Source organism: Myotis daubentonii, chromosome 1 (genome assembly GCF_963259705.1).
Source record: "Myotis daubentonii chromosome 1, mMyoDau2.1, whole genome shotgun sequence".
Taxonomy (NCBI): Eukaryota; Metazoa; Chordata; class Mammalia; order Chiroptera; family Vespertilionidae; genus Myotis; species Myotis daubentonii.
The window spans coordinates 230,603,849-230,624,131 of record NC_081840.1 but is presented as its reverse complement, the minus strand read 5'-3'; the positions used below and the strand labels follow the sequence as shown (position 1 = coordinate 230,624,131).

General features: G+C 54.8%; 1 protein-coding gene across 1 annotated transcript in view; it reads right to left on the bottom strand.

The window, feature by feature from the left end:
- STK32B (serine/threonine kinase 32B) overlaps window positions 1–20,283 on the bottom strand; it is a 121,269-nt gene that overhangs the window by 76,007 nt on the left and 24,979 nt on the right. The window contains exon 2 of the mRNA XM_059675869.1: window positions 11,303–11,358. Within this exon, the coding sequence (XP_059531852.1) occupies window positions 11,303–11,358 (56 nt within the window). The remainder of the gene's footprint in view (window positions 1–11,302; window positions 11,359–20,283) is intronic.

The window sequence follows — 20,283 nt, the reverse complement described above, 5'->3', positions numbered from 1 at the left end:
GCCTCCAGGAGCTCCTGCGCTCTGGGGACACGGCCTCGCGTGGCAGACAAAGGAAGAGGCGGGGGGGGGGGGGCGGTGGAGGAGGGCGGAGGGTTAGAGATTCCTCCAGTCTCAGGACTCAACCCACATGCTCCGCTGCCTCTTTCACCAGGGCCGCTTCCTCCTTGAGATCAGGGCCCGGGACACGGAACACCGGGTGAAACCACGGGCCGGAGGCCGGGCCAAGGAGCTGGGTTTGCTCTGAGTGCCGGGTTGCTGTTCGCTGGGATATCGGACCCCTCTCGGCTCTGCGGGGCCCTGGGTCTGTTGGGGCCCATATGCGACAAGGGGGAAGCCTGAATTCTACTCCAGCTCCGGCTCTGCCTCTGAGCCTCCTCTCAGCCTCCGCCTGCACTGAGTTGGCAAAACCCACCCTGGCCGCTGGCGGCACTGAAAGAGAGTAGTGGGACCCAGGAAGCCCTGCCCCGCAGCATTAGGGGGCAGTAATGTCACGTGAATCTTAACGCCTTAATGAGCACAGTTCACAAAACCTCCAGCAGCGTGTTTCCAGGCAGTAAAACTCATGGCATAACGGCCCACGCAGCTTCCTTTTTCAGTGACCTTGAGCCTGGAAAACGCCAGGAGACCAAGGTGTGCTGCACAAAAGCAGCGGGGTGCCCTGGCTCTGTGGGGGGTCCCAGCAGAGCCTTCTGGAACCCTGGGCGCTGAGACCCACGCCCGCAGGCAGACACGCGGTGGGCTGGTGGTTCCGCTCATTGGCACGTCTCCCTCCCTCATCCTCATTTGTCTCCGTGGAAGAGATGGGCAGTAGACCGGGTGCTGCCGGGCTGGGAGCCTGCGGTCCAGCCCCAGGCAGCTGGGCTGTGAAGAGGCTGGGTCCTGGCCCCTGACCCTCATCGGCGATGACGATGGCTCTCACCGCCCAGGGACGGGCAGGAAGAGGGTGACATGCACAGCAGCTCAGAGACAGGCATGGGATTGGATGGGACGTTTCAAAATTAAATTAGAATTCCAAGCTCAGAGTAGAGCTAATGAATTGGAATAGGCTTGAAAGTCTGACTTCAGGACGAGATGAAGTCAGACTGCACAGGTAGTTGGTTGCCCTGGCCGATTTGGCTCAGTAGATAGAGCGTCATGCTGAGAACTGAAGGGTCCCAGGTTTGGTTCCAGTCAAGGGCACATACCTTGGGTGCAGGCTGGATCCCCGCCCCTGTCAGAGCTCGTGCAGGAGGCAAGCGATCTCTCTCTCTCTCTCTCTCTCTCTCTCTCTCACCCCTCCCTTCCATTCTCTCTAAAAAGCAATGGAGGGGGGAAACAATCCCCTGGTGAGGATTTTAAAAGTAAAAAGGATGTGCCCAGATCTGACCCTGCAGCCTGGGAATGGGACCCTCGGCATATTCTGTTCCCTCTGCTTCAACACCCTTCCTGCAGGCGTCACCTCCTCCTGACCTGAAAGCCCCCCTGGCCCGGCCCTCAGGCCTGAGCTGGAATCCAAGGGGGAACTGAAGGCACTGGTCCTGGGTCGGCTGGCCCAGTGTGGCCTCCGCAGGCGGGCATCCTTCCTGCCTGTACTCAGTGTGGGAGGAGGGGCTCTCAGTCTCCGGGAACCACGTGAGGGCGGGAACCTGTGGAACCCACAGCCTTTCAGCCTCAGGAGCCGGGACGGGTGTTGCAGAGGGCCCCTGCCCCGGCCCCAGGGGCACACGTTACGGTGGAAGAGCTGGTCCCACGTGGCACCTCCGCTCCGTAGCGGGGCAGCCCCCAAGAGCTCGCAGCTAATGAGGCGGAGAAGGAGCAATCTGGCCACAGCCACTCAGGCTGCTGAAAGGCAAACACCCAATTAACACTCCTCATTAGTCTAATTGAGTCAGGGACCGATGTCCTCATTCTTACAATTCACTGGGACAAACAAATAAATGCTGGCTGGTGTGGATTCCGGCCATGTGACCTAAGACTGGCAGGTGGCAAGCACACCTCACCTAGGAACCCGGGGAGTGGGTCCCACGTCAGCGGAGAATAGGGGGACAAGAACCTATACCCCCGGCCTCCGGTCTCTGGGCGGACTTCACGCTCAGAGCGCGGACGGTGTCGCCACAGCCCCAGCTGTGGAGGGCCCGCAGTCCTGTCCTTTTCCAAAGCTTCCTGTGGGGTCCGCGGTGCAGACCAGCTGGGGATCACTGGGCTGGAATCCTCAGGACAGTCTTTGGCTGGCTGCACCTTCGGTGACCTTGACGGCCAGGATTCTAACCCCTACTTTCAGCTCAGGCAAGCCAGCTCTGAGGACCCCAGAACCAGAGGCTGGAGTGGAGCTGGGACCCAGACCTCCCACGGGCCGGCCGGCGCTGCCCCTCCCCTGCCTCAGCTGACCTTCCGGCCCTGCCCCCCACCACTGCTGGCATGTGCCTAGCAAATGCTGTTCAGTGAACAAACAGCGTGAGTGTGACATTAAAGGGCACTAATGTTTGCAGGACCAAGATTCTGAGAAAACCACAGATTTGGGGGTGGGGGGGATCAGGGTTAAATACCATTACTAAGGAGGTGAGCCTGCGGGGTCCATTGTTCAAATGTCCTTAGCCGACAGGAAGGCTGTCTCTGCAGACAGACTGCTAACTCCCTTCCCCCCTATAACAGGACAACAATTTTCTTCACGGAGGCAATGTGCGCCATTACTACGGGCAACCGGAAGTAACCACAGCTCTGCCAATGGAAGAGATGAGTCTGCTAGAGGCTTTCTGGATAGAAAGAAGCCAATAGCCACTTTTCTCCCCTCCACCACTTTCTTGTCTTTCCTGCCTGAACACAGTTGTAATGTCTGGAGCTGCAGCAGCCCCTTATGTCCACGAGGCCAGGGGCATCTCCGAGATGCTGAACCTGCTGCCGGGGAGCCATCTACCTTCCGACTTCCTGTTTTGTGAGGAAAATAAACCCCTCTTCGTTTAAGCCACGATAAGGCAGGTTTTCTGTTTCCCACGGCTGGCCACGTGCCCATCTGATACACAAGTGCTGGGCACCACAGTCCCCTGAAGTGCTCAAGCTGCTGGGTACTTGATTCTAAACTGTCCTCAGTCAGCTTATAAAAAGGGACGGCGCCACGGGGAGGTTCCCTCGGGTGTGTCCAGCTCCTCTCTGAGCCACACTGACACTTCGTCTCTCTGCGTTCCAGCCGGCGCTGGGCCAGGCTCGCTGGTGTTCACCCGAGGCGGCACAGTGACATCTCGGAGAGGAGACAAGGTGAGTGAGGGCAGGTGACAGACGGCCTTAAATGACATTTAAATGACTGAACTGCATTTCCCGCAACCCATAAGCTGAAGCCCTGATATGTGGTTACCTTAGAGCGTGACTGCATTTGAAGAGAGGGTCTTCAAATAGATAATTAAGTTAAAACAGGGTCTTGAAGGTGGGCCCTGATCCAATAGGACTGGAGTCTGTATAGAAACGGGGAAATTTGGAGGGGGACACACGTAGAGAAAAGATGACGTGAAGACGCGGGGAGAAGACGGCTGTCCGCACCCCGGGAGAGAGGCTCTGAGGAGGTGTGGAGGCCGACCTCGGCCTCTGGAACCGAGACAATGGAGAACTCCTGCCGGTTACGCCTGGTCTGCAGGGTTCGTCATGGCAGCGATAGCAAACTCATGCGGTTGGTGTTTGTCCCGAGGGCGCTGGGGAGCTGCTGAAGGGTTTTAAAAGGGGACCCTAGGGATACAATTGTGAACGAATAAATAAAATAAAGACTAAACAAACAGCAGGGAACATATGAGCGTTGAGGCGGAAGGGGGTTCTTTCTGATGGCAGATGGAAGAGCGGTGACTGTGGGTTTTATAAATAAATGAAGGCCACTGCTCACACACCCACTGATCCCCTCTGGAGTCCTAGAGGAACGCACGGTGTCAGAAACACCAAGGAAGTCTGGGGCCAAGGGTCAGGGCTAGCCTGGTGCTCCTGGTGCGCTCGGGGATGGAATGTGTCGGTGGGGTGAAGCGAGGTGGGAATGCTTCGTGCAGTGGGAAGGCCTGGGAAGGCTCACCCAGCGGAGGGGATGGGACTCATTATGGGAAGATGACGGGAAACGCACTTGAGCCATGAAGGCTGTCAAATCGGTCAGTGAGGGGTCAGCCGCTCTGGCCGAGGCTACGGCCGAAAGCCATTCAGGAGGGAGCCTGCCTCCCGGTGATATTTAGCTCTTAATAATGCGAACCCGGAGCCAGCAAATTCCTCCAAAGGACGCCTCAGGCCAACACAACCTCATTAGTAGCAAATGAGCAAATATCTCATTACAAGGAAACGGACCCCACCCTCTGGAAGAGACGTCTGCGCGAACAGTCAAGGCTGCCAGCGTAAGCATCGTGTTTCAGAATTCTAAAAGCGGTTCCTGCGTAAAGTAACAGCTCCCTTTTCAGGCTCCGAGAAGCGAGGCCACTTGCCAGAGTCCCCAGCTTGAGCTGGCGTTCCAACTCAGCTGTGTCAGACTCGAGCTGAGGCTCTCTGACCGGCATGCTATTGGCTGATTAGCTCGTCACTTTCCCGAAGAGCAACTGTGTACTCCGAGTCCCTGCATGGCAGACAGGGACCGCACATGCTCCCACTGCCCCTGCTGCAGGGCCTTTGCGTCTGCTGTCCCGTTCGTCTATGGAGTTCTTCCCCCCAGATACTCACATGACCAAAGAAAGCAGCCCTGCCCTCCCAGGCCACTGAACTGTAGTATACTCTCCCACAGAGCAACGATTGTTGCTGAAACACCGTGTGTGCTCACTGTTTGCATGTCCGCCTGCCCCCCTACAGGACTGTCAGCTCTGTAGCATCATGAGACTTGTCCAGCTGTTGGTCACACACAACCGCCTAGAACCGTGCTGAGCAGCGGCCATAAACGTGTACCGTCCACCTCACAATCCTGCTGTCCGTTTTCTGAGTGCTACCGTTACCTCAAAGGCCAGCGACTTAAAAGATCAAAACGATTCCCAAAGACTATTTTTAAGGGGGGGAAATACCCAAGTAAATGTTTCTGAACATTCATGCCCGGCCAGCATGGCTCAGTGGTTGAGCGTCGACCTATGAACCAGGAGGTCACGGTTCCATTCCTGGTCAGGGCACCTGCCCGGATTGCAGGCTTGATCCCCAGTCGGGGGTGTGCAGGAGGCAGCCAGTCCGTGATTCTCTCTCATCATTGATGTTTTTCTCTCTCTCTCCTTCTCCCTTCTTCTCTGAAATCAATAAAAACATACATTAAAAAAATGTTTCTGAACATTCAAACTGATAAACGCGCATGTAAAATCGAATCCCTGCTTAATTCCGCAGTGGGTTTGTTGCAGTCTGGGCCCTAAATTGGTTAGTCTGCTATTAATCAACTATTTCTTTCACCCCATAAATTGACATGCAGATGTGGACGTCTGGAATGTGGAACGAGACGACATAATATGCTCGCGTTCGGAAATGATCACCACACCTGGCCCGGCATTGCCGTGCGTGCAACCCCTGCCCAGCTGTGCGGGGCTGTCCTTTGAGGGGCGTGAAGGGCTCTTACCCTACTACTCGGCGCCACTTTCTGCTGCTGCATGCGCACACTGCCTCCGTCGAGTCCATGAACTTTAATTAACTCCCAGTCAGTTAGGCTCCCACCCTCCGGCTCTTGAAGGGGAGGGTCCGCTGCCAATCCAAAAAGGGCGGCTTTGAAGCAAACTTCTCGGAATGCTCTCCCCAAGGTCTCCTCCTCGCTCCCTGGCAGGGCGTGAGGCCCGGTTCCTCCAAGTTCACTCAGAGCATACTTCACCCCAGACTCTCTCCGCTGGCCCAGCATCAGGGGTCAGGAGAGAGTAGCAGGGGTGGACTGGGAGGGCTGGAGGGGGCGCAGCACATGCAAAGGCCCTGAGTCAGCAATCGGTCCGGCATGCTGGAGAGACAGGAAGAAGGGCTGGAGAGGACCGAGCAGGAAGACGAGGGCCAGGGCGGGTGTCTGAGAAGCAGACATCAGCCAGACGCAGGGCCTCCCGGGCTGGCACGAAGAGACGAGTTTATCTGAAGCAGAGAGCATGCCATCTACTCCGTGCTTGATGCCCTCAGCGGCTGCTGCATAGACAGGGCTGTCTCCTCTTTCTCTCTCCCTCCTCATGCACTAGGCAGCATTTACTGAGCCTTTACCACGCGCTGAGCACGGAGCCAGGTGCCGATGGGACCGGCAGACGATAAGGACCAGTCCCGATCTCTCGGGAGTCTGGAAGTCTGATGGCGGAGACAGACACTGCTCAGCCACGTGTGCTGTGAAGGCTGGCGAGGCAGAGCCAAGAGAACCAGGCTGCTCCCCGACACGGCCCTCCAGGTGGGCCCCCCCGAACCTTTCCAGGGCCCACCGGCCAGTGCCTCGCAACCTGATTTCAAGACTTGTTATGAACCCACAACCATTCAGACAGTCTGGTGCCCACATAGGAGGGAAGGTCAACAGAACAGGATCCAAAGATCGCCCACTGTACAAGGCATCTGGCCTTTCATATGGACACCAGAGCGATCCACGAAGCAAAGGGCTTTTTCTCAAGAAATGGGTATCCAGATACCAAACACATGAACCTCAACCCTTACTTCACATCATACCGAAAATGTAATGCCAAGTGAGCGACAGCGCTAAACCTACCAGCTAATCCATAAAACTTTCACGAAGCGAACACAGGAAAAGAGCATGGTGACTTGAGTATGTTTTCTTGAGCCGAGTTTTCTTCTACAAGACACACAAAGCCATAGCCCGGAAGGAGAAACCCGATAAATTAACCTCATCCAAATGGAAAACATCTGTGCACAGAACATACGCTAAGGAAAATGAATAGGAGAACCACCGCTTCGTAGAGAATCGTCTCATATCTGACAAAGGACAGGTACCCAGACATGTAGCCCACACTCAATAACTATCAGTCAGCCCGGCCAGCATGGCTCAGTGGTTGAGCACTGACCTATGAACCAGGAGGTCAGGGTTCGATTCCCAGTCAGGGCACATGCACAAGTTGAGGACACAAGCCCCAGTGTGGGGCGTGCAGGAGGCAGCCAATCAATGATTCTCCCTCATTAGTGATGTTTCTATCTCTCTCCCTCTCCCTTCCTCTCTGAAATCCATAAAAATATATTGTTAAAATAAAAATAATTACAAATCACCCAATTTTTAATGGCAAAAAGTTATAAATAAAAACTTCACAAATAGACATATAAGACTGGTTATGAAGCACATGGGAAAAAAAATGTTCGTCCCCACTCTGGTGGGTTTGACTCAGTGGACAGAGCATCGGTCTGTGGACTGAAGGGTCCCAGGTTCGATTCCGGTCAAGGGCACATGCCTGGGTTGTGGGCTCAATCCCCAGTGGGGGGCATGCAGGAGGCAGCCGATCAGTGATTCTCTCTCCTCGTTGATGTTTCTCTCTCTCTCTCCCTCTCCCTTCCTCTCTGAAATCAATAAAAATATATTTTTTTAAAAAGCCCATCCCCATTACTCATCAGGGAAATGCTAGTGAAAACCATATGGAAATACACCTAAACACTCAGAATACCGAACGTGAAAAAGACTGGTAGCACCATGTGTTGGCACGGATGTGCAGCAAATGGAGCCCTTGGTGGGAGCAGAAAACAGCACGTTGGAAAGCCTTTTGGCAGTTTTGCACAAAACTAAACAAACGCCTGCTCTATCGCCAGCAATTCCAGTCCCAGATTGCATCCCCAGAGAAACGGTATCGGGTTCACAAAAAGCCTGCAAGTTTTCCGAGCAACGCTCCCCAGACAGCCGAACCTAGACACAGCCCTGGAGTCCATCACGATGAAAACGGACTAACAGACCGTGGCATGTTCAGAGAATGGACGACTATTCGTCAGCAGAAAGCAAAAAGTGCTGACACACAGCAAGATGGACGAATCTCAAACAGCATCACGCCGCACAAACATTATGCAACATGCAAGTCATCCTGAAGCCTTCCTTACACGAGGAGCACGGACTGCAGGGTCCTATTTACATCACCTTCTAGGACAGGCACATCTAATTGATAAAGGGGGGAGGGGAGGGGGGGACAGGTGAGCTCTGGCTGGAAAGGGCCAACGGGGGATGAAGGTAATATTCTCTATCCTAGAATATACTCATGTTACACGAGGTGTCTGCAGTTCTCAAAACTCAACAAATGCAAACCTAAGATTTGTGCATTTCACTGCGTGTGCGTTGACAGCAAAAGAAAAACTACAGACAAATCTCTGCTGAAATAATTGGGCTAAGTGTGCAGATATTTGCAATTTACTGTAAAACGAATAAAAGGTCAGATGGATGGATGAATAGAACAGGTATTTCATAGAATACATCTTGGACAATGTTCACTGCAGGATGTAGAGGGTGGATATGGGTGTTGGCTATAAAACCCCTTCAACTTTGCTGGATGTTGGCAAATTACCACACCGAAGGGTTAGGAAATATTCAACCGCCATCGAGGCAACACACCCGCCACAGAAAGGGCGCTCTGTGAAGTCTGCCTTTGGCGTCCTCCAAACTCACCCCTGTGCGCCCACACCTCCCGGGCTCTCCTCCATCGTCTTCCCAGACTGGGTGGTACCTGTGTGTCTCCCCGCCTCCTGCCTGCGTCTGAGAGAGGCACCGAGGCAGGCACACGTCTGGTTCACCAATATAATCTCAGAGCCTGGAACAGGACGCAGGGCCACATGGTCCTCTGTGTGGTGGGCAGAGGGGTGGATGGACGGAGGGATGGGAAAGGGAATAGATGGATGGATGAGGGAAGGGATGAAGAAATCAACCTGAGCCGGTGCTGGGTCTGATCAAATAACTGAATTGAAACCCCCTCCCCTGGGATCCGACCTTCAGGCCACTTCACAATGGGAACTCCACCGGCTTAGACCACATTCCACTTGGCGAGACCATTCGCTCTCCCCTCCGGAGTTTCCCGGAATCCAGACCTAAACAGAGAATTCTCTGCCCAGAAAAAGCCGCCTCGAGTCCTTCAAAAGCCGCTGACTCCCCGTCTGTGGGGGCTGGTGCCATTTGGGGACTCAGCCCATCCGGGTATCCAGATGACCTAATAAATTCATCATCCCTTACCACTGGGCCTTGTGCGTTCCTCCTTCGGCGACCCCAACCGCCGGCTAGCTCTATATCAGTTCTCCACAAGCCACCAATCACAGGGCAAGACACGGAATCAGGGCGAACCCTACGTCAAGGCTCCTGTGAGACTCAGGGCCGTGTGGTTTTCCGGAAGAACAAGTGCCACGCAGACCACAAGCCCTGCCAAGCCTTGCCCACCGTGTACCGACAGGGACATGGCACACATGGCGAGATGCTCTGGGGACTTAAAGGGACACCACAGCCCGGCCTGTCCCCGTGCCAGGCTTCTGTCCACACCAAGGCCCCTCCGTGCATGGACCACACGGGCTACTACTCCTACCTCCTTCCAAAAAGCACGCGAAGTTCACGTCTCCCCTTCCCCCCTCCCTGCTGGCTCCGGGGGGGGGGGGGTGCAGGTGCCTAAGCAGAGAGGGACTCCGTGCCGCCTGAGCCGGGGTTTGGATCGGTGCTGGGAGCGCCACGATGTGATCTCATTGATTTACTGACCACAACAGCCCGATGCGGAAAACACGGACATGTCCCTTTTCGTGCCCTGCACGCTCCGAAGCCCTTGCCGACCGACTTCCCAGCGGTGGCCACCGCCCCGGGGCAGCCCTTGTTTGCCGGAGGGCACGGCGTCAGGATGCGATGCTCCTGTGAACACAGATCGCCCGTGAGCTCCCCTCTAACCCAGAGCCAACCTGCAGGGTGAGAGGAGGTGGAGATTCGGATGGAGAATCAGCTTCAGATAAATGAATAAACGTGGTCGACAGGCACAACAAAAGCCTTAAGAAAGAAAGAAAGCCCGGCCGGCGTGGCTCCGTGGTTGAGCATCAACCGATGAACCAGGAGGTCACGATTCGATTCAATTCCTGGTCAGGGCACACGCCCGGGTTGTGGCTCAATCCTTAGTGTGGGGCGCGCAGGAGGCAGCTGATCAATGATTCTCTCTTATCACTAATGTTTCTATCCCTCCCTCCCTTCCTCTCTCTAAAATCAATAAAAAAAATTTTTTAAATATATTTCTTTATTGATTTCAGAGAGGAAGGGAGAAGAAGAGAGAGAGAGAAACATCAATGATGAGAGAGAATCATTGATTGGCTGCCTCCTGCATGCCCCCTACTGGGGATGGAGCCAGCAACCCAGGCATGTGCCCTTGACCATAATCGAACCTGGGACCCTTCAGTCCGCAGGCCGATGCTCTAGCCACTGAGCCAAGCCAGCTAGGGCAATTTTTTTTTTTTTTTTTTAAGAAAGCAAGCAAGTCTGCAGGATGCTACAACATGGATGCATCTTGAGGACGTCACCCTAAGTGAGGTGGGCCGGTCACAGAAAGACAAACACTGCAGGATTACAGGTCAGTGAGGTGTGCAAAACAGTCAGACTCACAGAACCAAAGAGGGGAACTGCATTTGCCAGGGCCTGAGCAAGGGAGGGAGACATGGGAAGTCACTGCCGAAGGGGCATAAGGGTTAGTCCAGCGAGACGAACAGTCTCAAAGGTCTGCTGTCCACCCCTGCACCCAGTCAGCACAGCACACTGCACGCTGGCAATTTCCTCGGGAGGGTAGAGCCCATGCGAAGTATTCTTTCCAAATAATTATTTTAATAACATGCGTGTGTTGCCAGTTCAGCTCAATGGATAGAGCGACGGCCTGCGGACTAAAGGGTCCTGGGTTCGATTCTTGTCAACAGCATGTACCTCGGTTGCAGGCTCCTCCCAGGCCCGGGCCCTGGTCTGGGCGTGTGCAGGAGGCAACCAATCGATGTGTTTCTCTCACATCAATGTTTCTCTCTGTGTTTCCCTCTCTCTTCCACGCTCCCTAAAAACCAATGGAAAAGTATCCTTTGATAAGGATTAACAAAATAAAATAAAATACAATAAAATGCCTGTGGGCAGGAAGGAGCCGATGTGGGCCATCTCGTGCGTCTGTGGGTTTTTTCCACTCTCCTTATTTAGACCCCAGAGAGAGCAGCATCAGGGATCTTGAAATAATTACCACTGTGATTCACCTAACCCGGGGCGCCACGGGGAAGTTCATTTTCAGGATGAAATTACAGCGGGTCCGAAGGCAACCATCCCGACTTCCTTTCACATTTCGAACGAGGCAAGCCCAAATCTTTCCATCCAGCAGGGCCCAGCGACCCACAGAAAGCCAGGCGTCCACGCACGAGCCCAGTGGGTGGGAGGGGCTCGGGCACTTTGCAGATGAAATTCCGTAAGAACCATCCCTCTTACCTTTCCAAAACTCCCTTTGCCAATGGCCCGCAGGATCTGGAAATGGTCAAAGTTGACTGCAAAAGAAAAAGGGGGAGAAAGAAAGAACAAGTCAGACTGGCCAAACCTGGGATTCGTTCTCGAACGTTCTTACCTACATACCCGACCATGTACTCCAACGGCTTCTCGTTCCCACTGCATGACCTTCGCACGGCGGCACCCACCCGAATGGATACTTCTCGGCATATCCCGTCCCGCCCCCGACGCATCCATTCGGCCGCGAGCGCCTCCCCAGTGGGTGTGGAGGGGAAGGGCTGGCAGAGAACTTGACACTGGCATTACCGAGTTCTTCTATGTGCTGCTGTGCCCCTTGCCAGGGGGCCTTTCCCCACCTCGTCCACCTGGCACTCAGCATCAGCCTCGCTAGTCCTGCCTCCTGCCTCGAAACTCTGAACCCCCAACTGCCATGACCACGTCCTGGCCCCCTCCTACGTGGATGCCAGCCTCAGGCCCGGCCGTGGGGCGACTGGAAGGTGAGGATGTTGAGCCCACACTCTCCTCCTGGCATGACCCTGTCTGGTGCCCCCTTCACGCACATTTCCTAAGGGGGGGCCCCTTCTTGCTCCGTCCAGCCCCTCGCTCAGTCTGGCTCCTAGGCGTGTCCCTACAGCGCAGCCACACGTGGCCACGCCTCTAAACCCCACAGACGCCTGTCTGCCTTCCCCTTGGCCTTGCGCTCCTTTCTGAAGGTCCTGCCTGGCGTCCATGGCAGGGCACCCTCTCACTTCCCACTCCTGTTGCACCCACAGCCTCCTCCTCCCAACCCCCACCCACCGGAGCCCATCCAGCCCGCACCCTAAACCTTCCTCCTCTCACAGGCACAGCGGCTCCCACCCCCACCGACGGCCACAGCTCTGGGAGGCTTCTCTGGTCCCCAGGCTGTGCCCACGGATCCCTGCCCACCTCACAGCGCCTCCTGGTGGCTTCCAGCCACCCCACCCTCCACAGGCCCAGAGCAGGGCCCAGGATGCGTGGTTCAGCGTTCATCTGACCTCACAGGCTCCAAGCCCAGAGCTCACCCGTGACCCCTCTCTCCCGACCCCACAACCAACCCTTCCGCTGATGGGTCCACTGCCCCTGTATAATCACTATGACAGGCACCCGAAACTAACAGAATACAGAACGTCAACTGTCACGGAAAAATACAATAAACAGACAGATAATCCTTCTCGTCCCCGGGACCCATCTAGGGAGGGGACTTCCTCCCTCGCCAGGCGAGACACTTACGCGAAGGCCACAGACTCCCAGGCACGCAGGGCTGCGGTGGCCACTCCCCGGGGAGAGCCTGCAGGCGGGAGCCGCGTGTATGCATTGACCCCAGCTGAAGGCTAGCAGCGGTGATACCGGTGATACCGCTGTCATCCACTAGTTACTCACCGCAGGAGAGGAGCGAGGGGAAGGCCAGGCGTCACAGGCATGCTCCCTGCCACACCCTGGGGGAGGGCACCACACAGGGAAGACACTGCCTGTCAATCACTCCTGGGGACAGAGATGATGGGCCAGAATGGGCGTGGCCCCTTGAGCGTGGCTCTTCCACAAAATACCACGTGTGGGCGCGCACGTGCAGTGCGATTGACACATCGTGGCCCGTGCGCAGAAGTCGGTATTTTGTGGAAGAGCCACACTCAAGGGGCCAAAGAGCCGCATGTGGCTCGCGAGCCGCAGTTTGCCGACCACTACCCTAAACAAAGACGCTCGCTCTCCTACACTCTCGGCTTCCCTTGGCACAGGTGGCTCCTGGCTCTCGCTGGGCTCCCTGGCACTGACCTGCGTGGCCGCGGCCATGCTGACCCCACACACGATGGACACTGGGCTGGAACGAGCTGATGCTGGACTGGACCCGGCTCCCGCGGAAACGCTGGACACTGGCTTGGCTTCCAGCTCTACTGCAACCCCTACACTTCTCCTATGACGGACTCGGGGAGATGGGGCTGGGAAAGCCAGGGTGCGATTCCATGCAAATAAAGCTTTCTACCCTGTCTCACCCTCCCGTGGGGCCTCATTCCAGCAGCACCCCGAGAACCCCACTCCCACCTGCAACGGGGGGAGACGAGACATGTTTTTCTTGGATAACAGCTGCCCCAGCAGCCCCACGGCATCCTGCTCACAGGCCTGGCCTGGCCCCTGCACACAGCCTCCCCTACAGTTCAGGGGTCACCACGCCCACATCCACAGCCAAAGTTCAGCTGGAGATGCCCTCCGGCGCCAGGCAGGGTCCGCTCGGGCTGGCCCGGGCCACGGCGGGACCACGGCTCCGCACGGACCTCCTGTGTGTCCCCAGCACAGAGCAGGAAGCCGGTGGGTGCCGAGCGGAGCCACAACCCCTCCTTTCAGCCTCGTCACAAACTACTCTGTTTTCAGGGTGATGCGTGTGTTTCATAAAAACCCAAAGGGCCTTTTCTCACTCTGCACGCTCACCAGCAGAAGCAGCGAACCTCTGGCATTCGGGAATCACAGGCCCAATGCCGACAGGGGGACACTGGCGATGACCCCAGCACGGCAGCCGACGTGGATGCTGGGAAAGGTGGCGTCCGTGAGAAGGAGGGCATCGAACACGTGTCTGAGAGGGAGCGTGTGTGACCCTGACATTCCTCAGCTGCACGTGTCTGAGGGCGTGCGTGACCCTAACATTCCTCAGCTGCACATGTCTGAGGGCGTGTGTGACCCTGACATTCCTCAGCTGCACGTGTCTGAGAGGGAGCGTGTGTGACCCTAACATTCCTCAGCTGCACATGTCTGAGGGCGTGTGTGACCCTGACATTCCTCAGCTGCACGTGTCTGAGAGGGAGCGTGTGTGACCCTAACATTCCTCAGCTGCACGTGTCTGAGGGCGTGTGTGACCCTAGCAATTCCTCGACGGTGAGGACGGCTCAGACGCCTGGGCCTCCTCTCGCCCGGTGTGGCCACTGCCTAGGGCCAGGGAGCAAAGCCCCACAGACCGGCAACAGAAACTCAGGGCTCCTCCACAGGCTCCGGGAGGGTCCTGCCCGGCCTCCTCCCACTCCCACTCCCACTGCGGCCAGAGTCCTTGCTGTTCCCGGCTGCACCAGGCCAGGCTCTGCCTCTGTCATCACGTGGCCTCTTCCCTCTGCGTCTGTCTCTGTCTTTTCTCCGCTTCGTCTAAGGACACCAGTCATGAGATGAGGGCCCTGCCGCAGCATGACTCATCTTAACTCACACATCTGCCAAGGCCCTCCTTCCAAATAAGGTCGCATTCTGCAGTTCCGGGTGAGCATGAATTTGGAGGGGACACTATTCAACCTGGTACCCCCAGACAAGCACCTGGCTCAGAGGAGAGGTTCAGGAAAGGATGGCTGATGCAGGGATGAATGAAGAAGCATCTGCGTGATCACACCTGTGTGTGCACCTGCACGATCACACCTGTGTGTGCACCTGCACGATCACACCTGTGTGTGCACCTATATGATCACACTGTGTGTGCACCTGCATGATCACACCTGTGTGCGCACCTGTATGATCACACCTGTGTGTGCACCTATATGATCACACCTGTGCACCTGCATGATCACACCTGTGTGTGCACCTGTATGATCACACCTATGCACCTGTATGATCATACCTGTGTGTGCTCCTGTGAGATCACACCTGTGTGTGCACCTGTATAATCATACCTGTGTGTGCTCCTGTATGATCACACCTGTGTGTGCACCTGTATGATCACACCTGTGTGCACCTGTATGATCACACCTATGCACCTGTATGATCACACCTGTGTGTGCACCTGTATGATCACACCTATGCACCTGTATGATCACACCTGTGTGTGCTCCCGTGAGATCACACCTGTGTGTGCACCTGTATCTGTCCACGTGGTAGGAACAATGAGGTGTTTTGGAAGCAGAGCGGCTCTTCCTGCTGCGAGAGGGGAGTCAGACTGGAGCTGAGACACCAGCCCTCTTGGGTCTGAGCCTCTGGCTGTCAGACGGCACTGACACCACTGGCGCTGGGACTGCACGTCGGGGACTTCCCAGCCTCCGAGCAGCTCCTCACAGTAAGTCTCTAGCCAGCATCCACCCACTCACCCACCCCTCCTGGCGGCCCCGCTCCTCTGTGGTCCTGACTAACGCATCCCCCCGCTGACCGGTGCCCGCCCGCCTCCCTCGCTCTTCTGCCTGCGGCACACGGGGCAGGCGCCCGCATCTCTCCACGGGGGCTTTCCCTGTGCCCGGACTCCGCTCTGCCCCCACACCGGGTGGGACATGCTCGGAACTGAAACTTCCCGGAGCAGCCCTCACCCGTGGCGGATGGGCATGGGAGGGCCACTACCCCAAGTCCCTCGACCACAGATCGGATGAGGCGCCTGCCACACGCTCCCCAAAGTCCGCAGGTGCCCACGCGGTAACTTGCTCGCTAACACTTGCTCCCCCCCGCCTCCCATGCCCTGTCTCGCCGCCCCTCCCTGCTGAGGAGCCCGGGGTCACCTCCTACCCAAACGACTTGCACGTGGGCCTGGTCTCGGGGTCTGCTTCTAGGGAGACCAAACTGAGACAACCCCTCAAGGAGGCCCGTGCACATGCCTCACTCTGTCACAGGACCCTGTACACACCCTTCCCAGCTTGTGGCACCTCCTCTCACTTCCATGTCTGGGCGTTGGCTCCGTGTCCGTCTGTAACAAGGGCACTTGCCCGTCTGCGTTTCCCCTGTGCCTCCGTGAAGTAGCTGTTCCATGAACACTTAATTCATTCCTGACAGGTAAATGCGTGAATGAAGGCCTAGCCCTGGGCACGTGTCTTCTCGCCTGGCCTCAGCCCACCCCCCACCCCCCTTAGGAAAAGGAGGCACCTGCAGGGCTGCCTCTGGCCCGCACAGCCCTCCGTCCTGCAGCCCAGGACGTGGGATGATGAAGCGCGTGGCGCTGTCGCGGACGAGGCTCTGGATACCACCGTGGCTGCAGCCCGCGACAGTATGACACGGGAGCCCGGAGAGCGTGGCCATTAGGAAGGACGGAGGGAAAGGAGGTCTTTGCCGCTAATGACGGGGTGCAGCCTTGTGCGGTGAGAACATTGGGAGCGTTTGCATATAAATTGCCTTTTACAGTTTCCATCCTTCAAAACTAATGAGTGTTTCCGACTTAAACAGAACGATTCTCTCCTAATTACCGTTTTAGCCACCCTGCCGGTTTTTCCTTATGATTTGTACTTGGGATTCTGGGAGGTAGAACGATGAGCAGCCTACTTCCTGGAGCCAGTGACCCCCTTCGATCTTGAAGAAGAAGAATAACAAAGTCCCAGGAGTCCAGGTGCCAGATCTGAAGCTACAAAGTCGGGGAATTCAGGCCGCAGATCGTCCACCCTGGGACTGAGGACAGGGAGAGGGGCCAGGCTCACAGATACGCAGTCGGTGCCTTTGAGACGGGGTGACCCACAGTCAGTGCTATTGGAAAGGATGGGTATGAGTCGATTGTTGCAGAATGGACCCCAACACTGGCCACGCCTCCCTGTATCCGTGACACCGGGCAGTCCCCACCCACAATGAGCGTGGGGTTGACCACTGGCCTTGCTCTGGCCACAGGGATGACAGCAAACGTGACATATGCAGAGGCTGAAAAGAGCTTTCACACTGTGACATGCTCCCTCGTCTCTCTCAGATCCCCACCTGCATGGGAACCGGCCCAAGCAGCCCTCCCCGAACATGCCAAGCCCTGGGGAAGGGGGCGCCGCCACCTCAGAAGCTGGGGGCCCTGAGCGAGCCCCACCCCATTTGCCGATGTGTCCAATTGTGACCAAAATAAGTGGAAGCTGTTTTGAGTGACTGAGCTTTGGGCGGTTTTTGTTACGCAGCGATAGCAAACTGCTACCACAGTCTTCAACAGACAGCAGTGAGTCAACTGGAAATAATGTCCCCCTCCCCCACCCCATCTAGCCCATCAACTCCAGAGGGATGGGCCATCAACAATGCAAGGTGAGAATGTAAATCTCTAAAGGTTACCCACGAGCAAAACCTTTGCAACTCATTAGACGCAAAGAATTTTGAAACAAGAAACAAAATGCGCCTCACCGTTAAAAAGCACAAGCTCGTTATGTTGGCTACATTCAAGTAACAAAACACATCAAACATCCAGAAATCAGTAAGAAGGGAGACACCCCAACTTGAGAAATAACTGGCAAAGGACTTCATGAAAGGAGTACCAACTGGTCACCATGCACATGAAAATGTGCTTGGTCAGCCCGGCCGGTGTGGCTCAGTGGGTAGAGCGCTGGCCTGTGGACTGAAGGGTCCCAGGTTCAATTCCAGTCAAGGGCACATGCCTGGGTTGCAGGCTCAATCCCCAGTAGGGGGCGTGCAGGAGGTAGCCAATCAGCAATTCTCTCTCATCATTGATATTCTACCTCTTCCTTCCTCTCTGAAATCAATAATATATATATTATATATATATATATATATTTTAAATGTGCTTGATTTCATCACACATGAGAAAGCTACAAATTGACATCACAACGGAATGTCACCACACAACCCACCAGAACGGCTAAAACAATAAGAAATTATAACGGATACTAACTGTGGGCAAAGATGTGGCACAACTGGAATTCGCAGATGCTGCTAGTGGGAGTTTCAATTCGTTAAAAAACCACTTTGCAAAGCCATCTACAGGGCCCATCAGGGCTGAGCACACCCGTATGGCCCTGCCGCTCATGCCGGGTACACATCCGAAATGTGCAGGGACAGCGAGACCCGCGTGCAGGACACACACAGGGCTGTCCCGGCCTCAACCTGGAAACAACCCGATTCCCACCAGCAGCATCATGGAGAGGCCGCGGTATACGCCCGCCCTGGAGCCCGGAGCACCAACCGGAAGAAAGCATCCGCAAGTACCTGAGATAGCACAGGTGATCCGCAGAGCAATGTCGAATGAAAACGTCCCCACAAAGGACCCAGCCCAGGGGGGCCTGTATGAGAGCCGGGCCAGGAAAGACCAGCTGCAGGGGAGGCAGGCCGGGCAGTGGAGCCCCTGGGAGCAGGTGCGCGGAAGGAGCACAGGGGCTTCCGGGGCCGAGTGATGTGTTTGCTGATGGGAGCAGAGCTCACACAGGTGTGCTCACCTATGCCAACTACCTGGGACAGGTCATACGATTGGCGCAATACCCTGTTCATCTGTGATGCTTCAGTAATAACTTCGATAAAAATAAAAAAATAAGACCGAAACGTATCACAATGCGTGGCATTTACAAAAACCAAGTTCAAAATCAGCTTCAAAAAAAAGGAGACAGGAAGAAACGAAACCCAGTATATCACACTGGAATGCTAAGGAACCAGCTCTTCTGGAACCGGATGAATACAGGAAAGAATGAAGCATTTGTCCTGCTACTCTCTAGTAAGTGTCATTCCAGGGTCACCACGTAGCAAAGGGGACGAGGTAGCGCTCATCCACTTATTGAACACAGAATAATCGACGGTTAGAATTTACCACTGGCAATTCCTCAGTCAATGACTGATTCCGGCAATGGCCATGGATGGATGGCCAACTACTAGGAAGGAGACTGTGAGGGATTTTACAAGAAAGGGATCAGGCTGTCACTTCCTAACCCACCGATCAATCCTCGCATCACCGGTGAAACATCGACACCGGAGACGCTGTACAGCTCCTCCAGGAAAGAGGGCGCGCCCCCAAGCATTACACCGAAATCTAGCCCACACTTTACATTTTAAGATCGACAGGACATGCAAGGAGTACATTACATGTCACCATAGGGAAGCAATAATAAAATCCGGTACATGGAACATTTTCCAGAAAAACCTGCCTCCTTCTCCAGTAAAGACCATGGAAAAGCAATGGAGAGAGAAGCAACCACTGCAGGTTGAAGAGGAGAAGGAAATGGAGACACAGAATGGACGGAGCTTCCTCGGGATCCGGCTTTCATAAACCGTCAACAAAAGGCATTTGGGGGCAATGGAGGGAATTTAAATACGGACCCAACAATATTAAGTAACGACTGCTAACTTCACTCTCTCTTATACCGTATGCAAAACTCCATCCCACGAAGGTTGCAGACCCGAGCATGCGTGGTTAAACCCCAGGTTTTCTAGAGGGAACTGGGAACACAGAAAACTTCCTTAACGTGGTCCTAGTTAACAACTGAAAACTTGAAACATGCATCATGCTTAATGTTAAACCCTCAGAAACACTTCCACTGAAGCCAGGAGGAAGAGAAGGGCGCCATCTATTACTGATGCTATTCAACGATTCAATCTACTGGGGGGCAATGGGCCGTATCCTTTGCCAATGGGATATCTCCACGATCTCAGAGTAGGCAAAAACCCTTACGCACCAACCATAAAAGACTAATAAAATAAATTTAGGAATATCTGTTCATCAGGATTCACCATTAAGAGAGTAAAAATGCACACTACAGATCAGAAGATCTTTCTATCACACAGCCAAGACCTCCATGGTCAAGCATATATCCTCAGTAGGCAAAGAACAGTCAATAGAAAGACAAAAGCAATAGAGGAATCGGCAAAGAATTGAAAGGCACTGCATAAAAGGACATCTGAATGAAAATAATCACCTGAAAAGGTATTCAACAGTATTAGTGACGGGAAATGTAAATTAAGACAGCAATTAAGGGGCATGACACACCTACCAGAACAGCTAAAATAAGAATGACCATGACAATTGTCAGGGAGGAATCGAAACAAGGAGACCCTTGCTGGGCAGGAATGTCAATTGGGGCAATTGGGAAATCAAGCAAAGGGGTAGCCTATGACCTCAAAATGTTCCTCTAGGACATATACCCCAAAATGAACGTTATTCTGTGAACAATGGGCATCCAGATCAGAAGAGAGAAACATAACGTACCATGTGCACACCATAGAACATAGCAAAAATAAAAATAAACTAAAGCTATAGAAAACAGCATGGATGAAACTCCAAACAACGTTGAGAAAGGGAAGGTGGAGGCAAAATAACAAATATTACT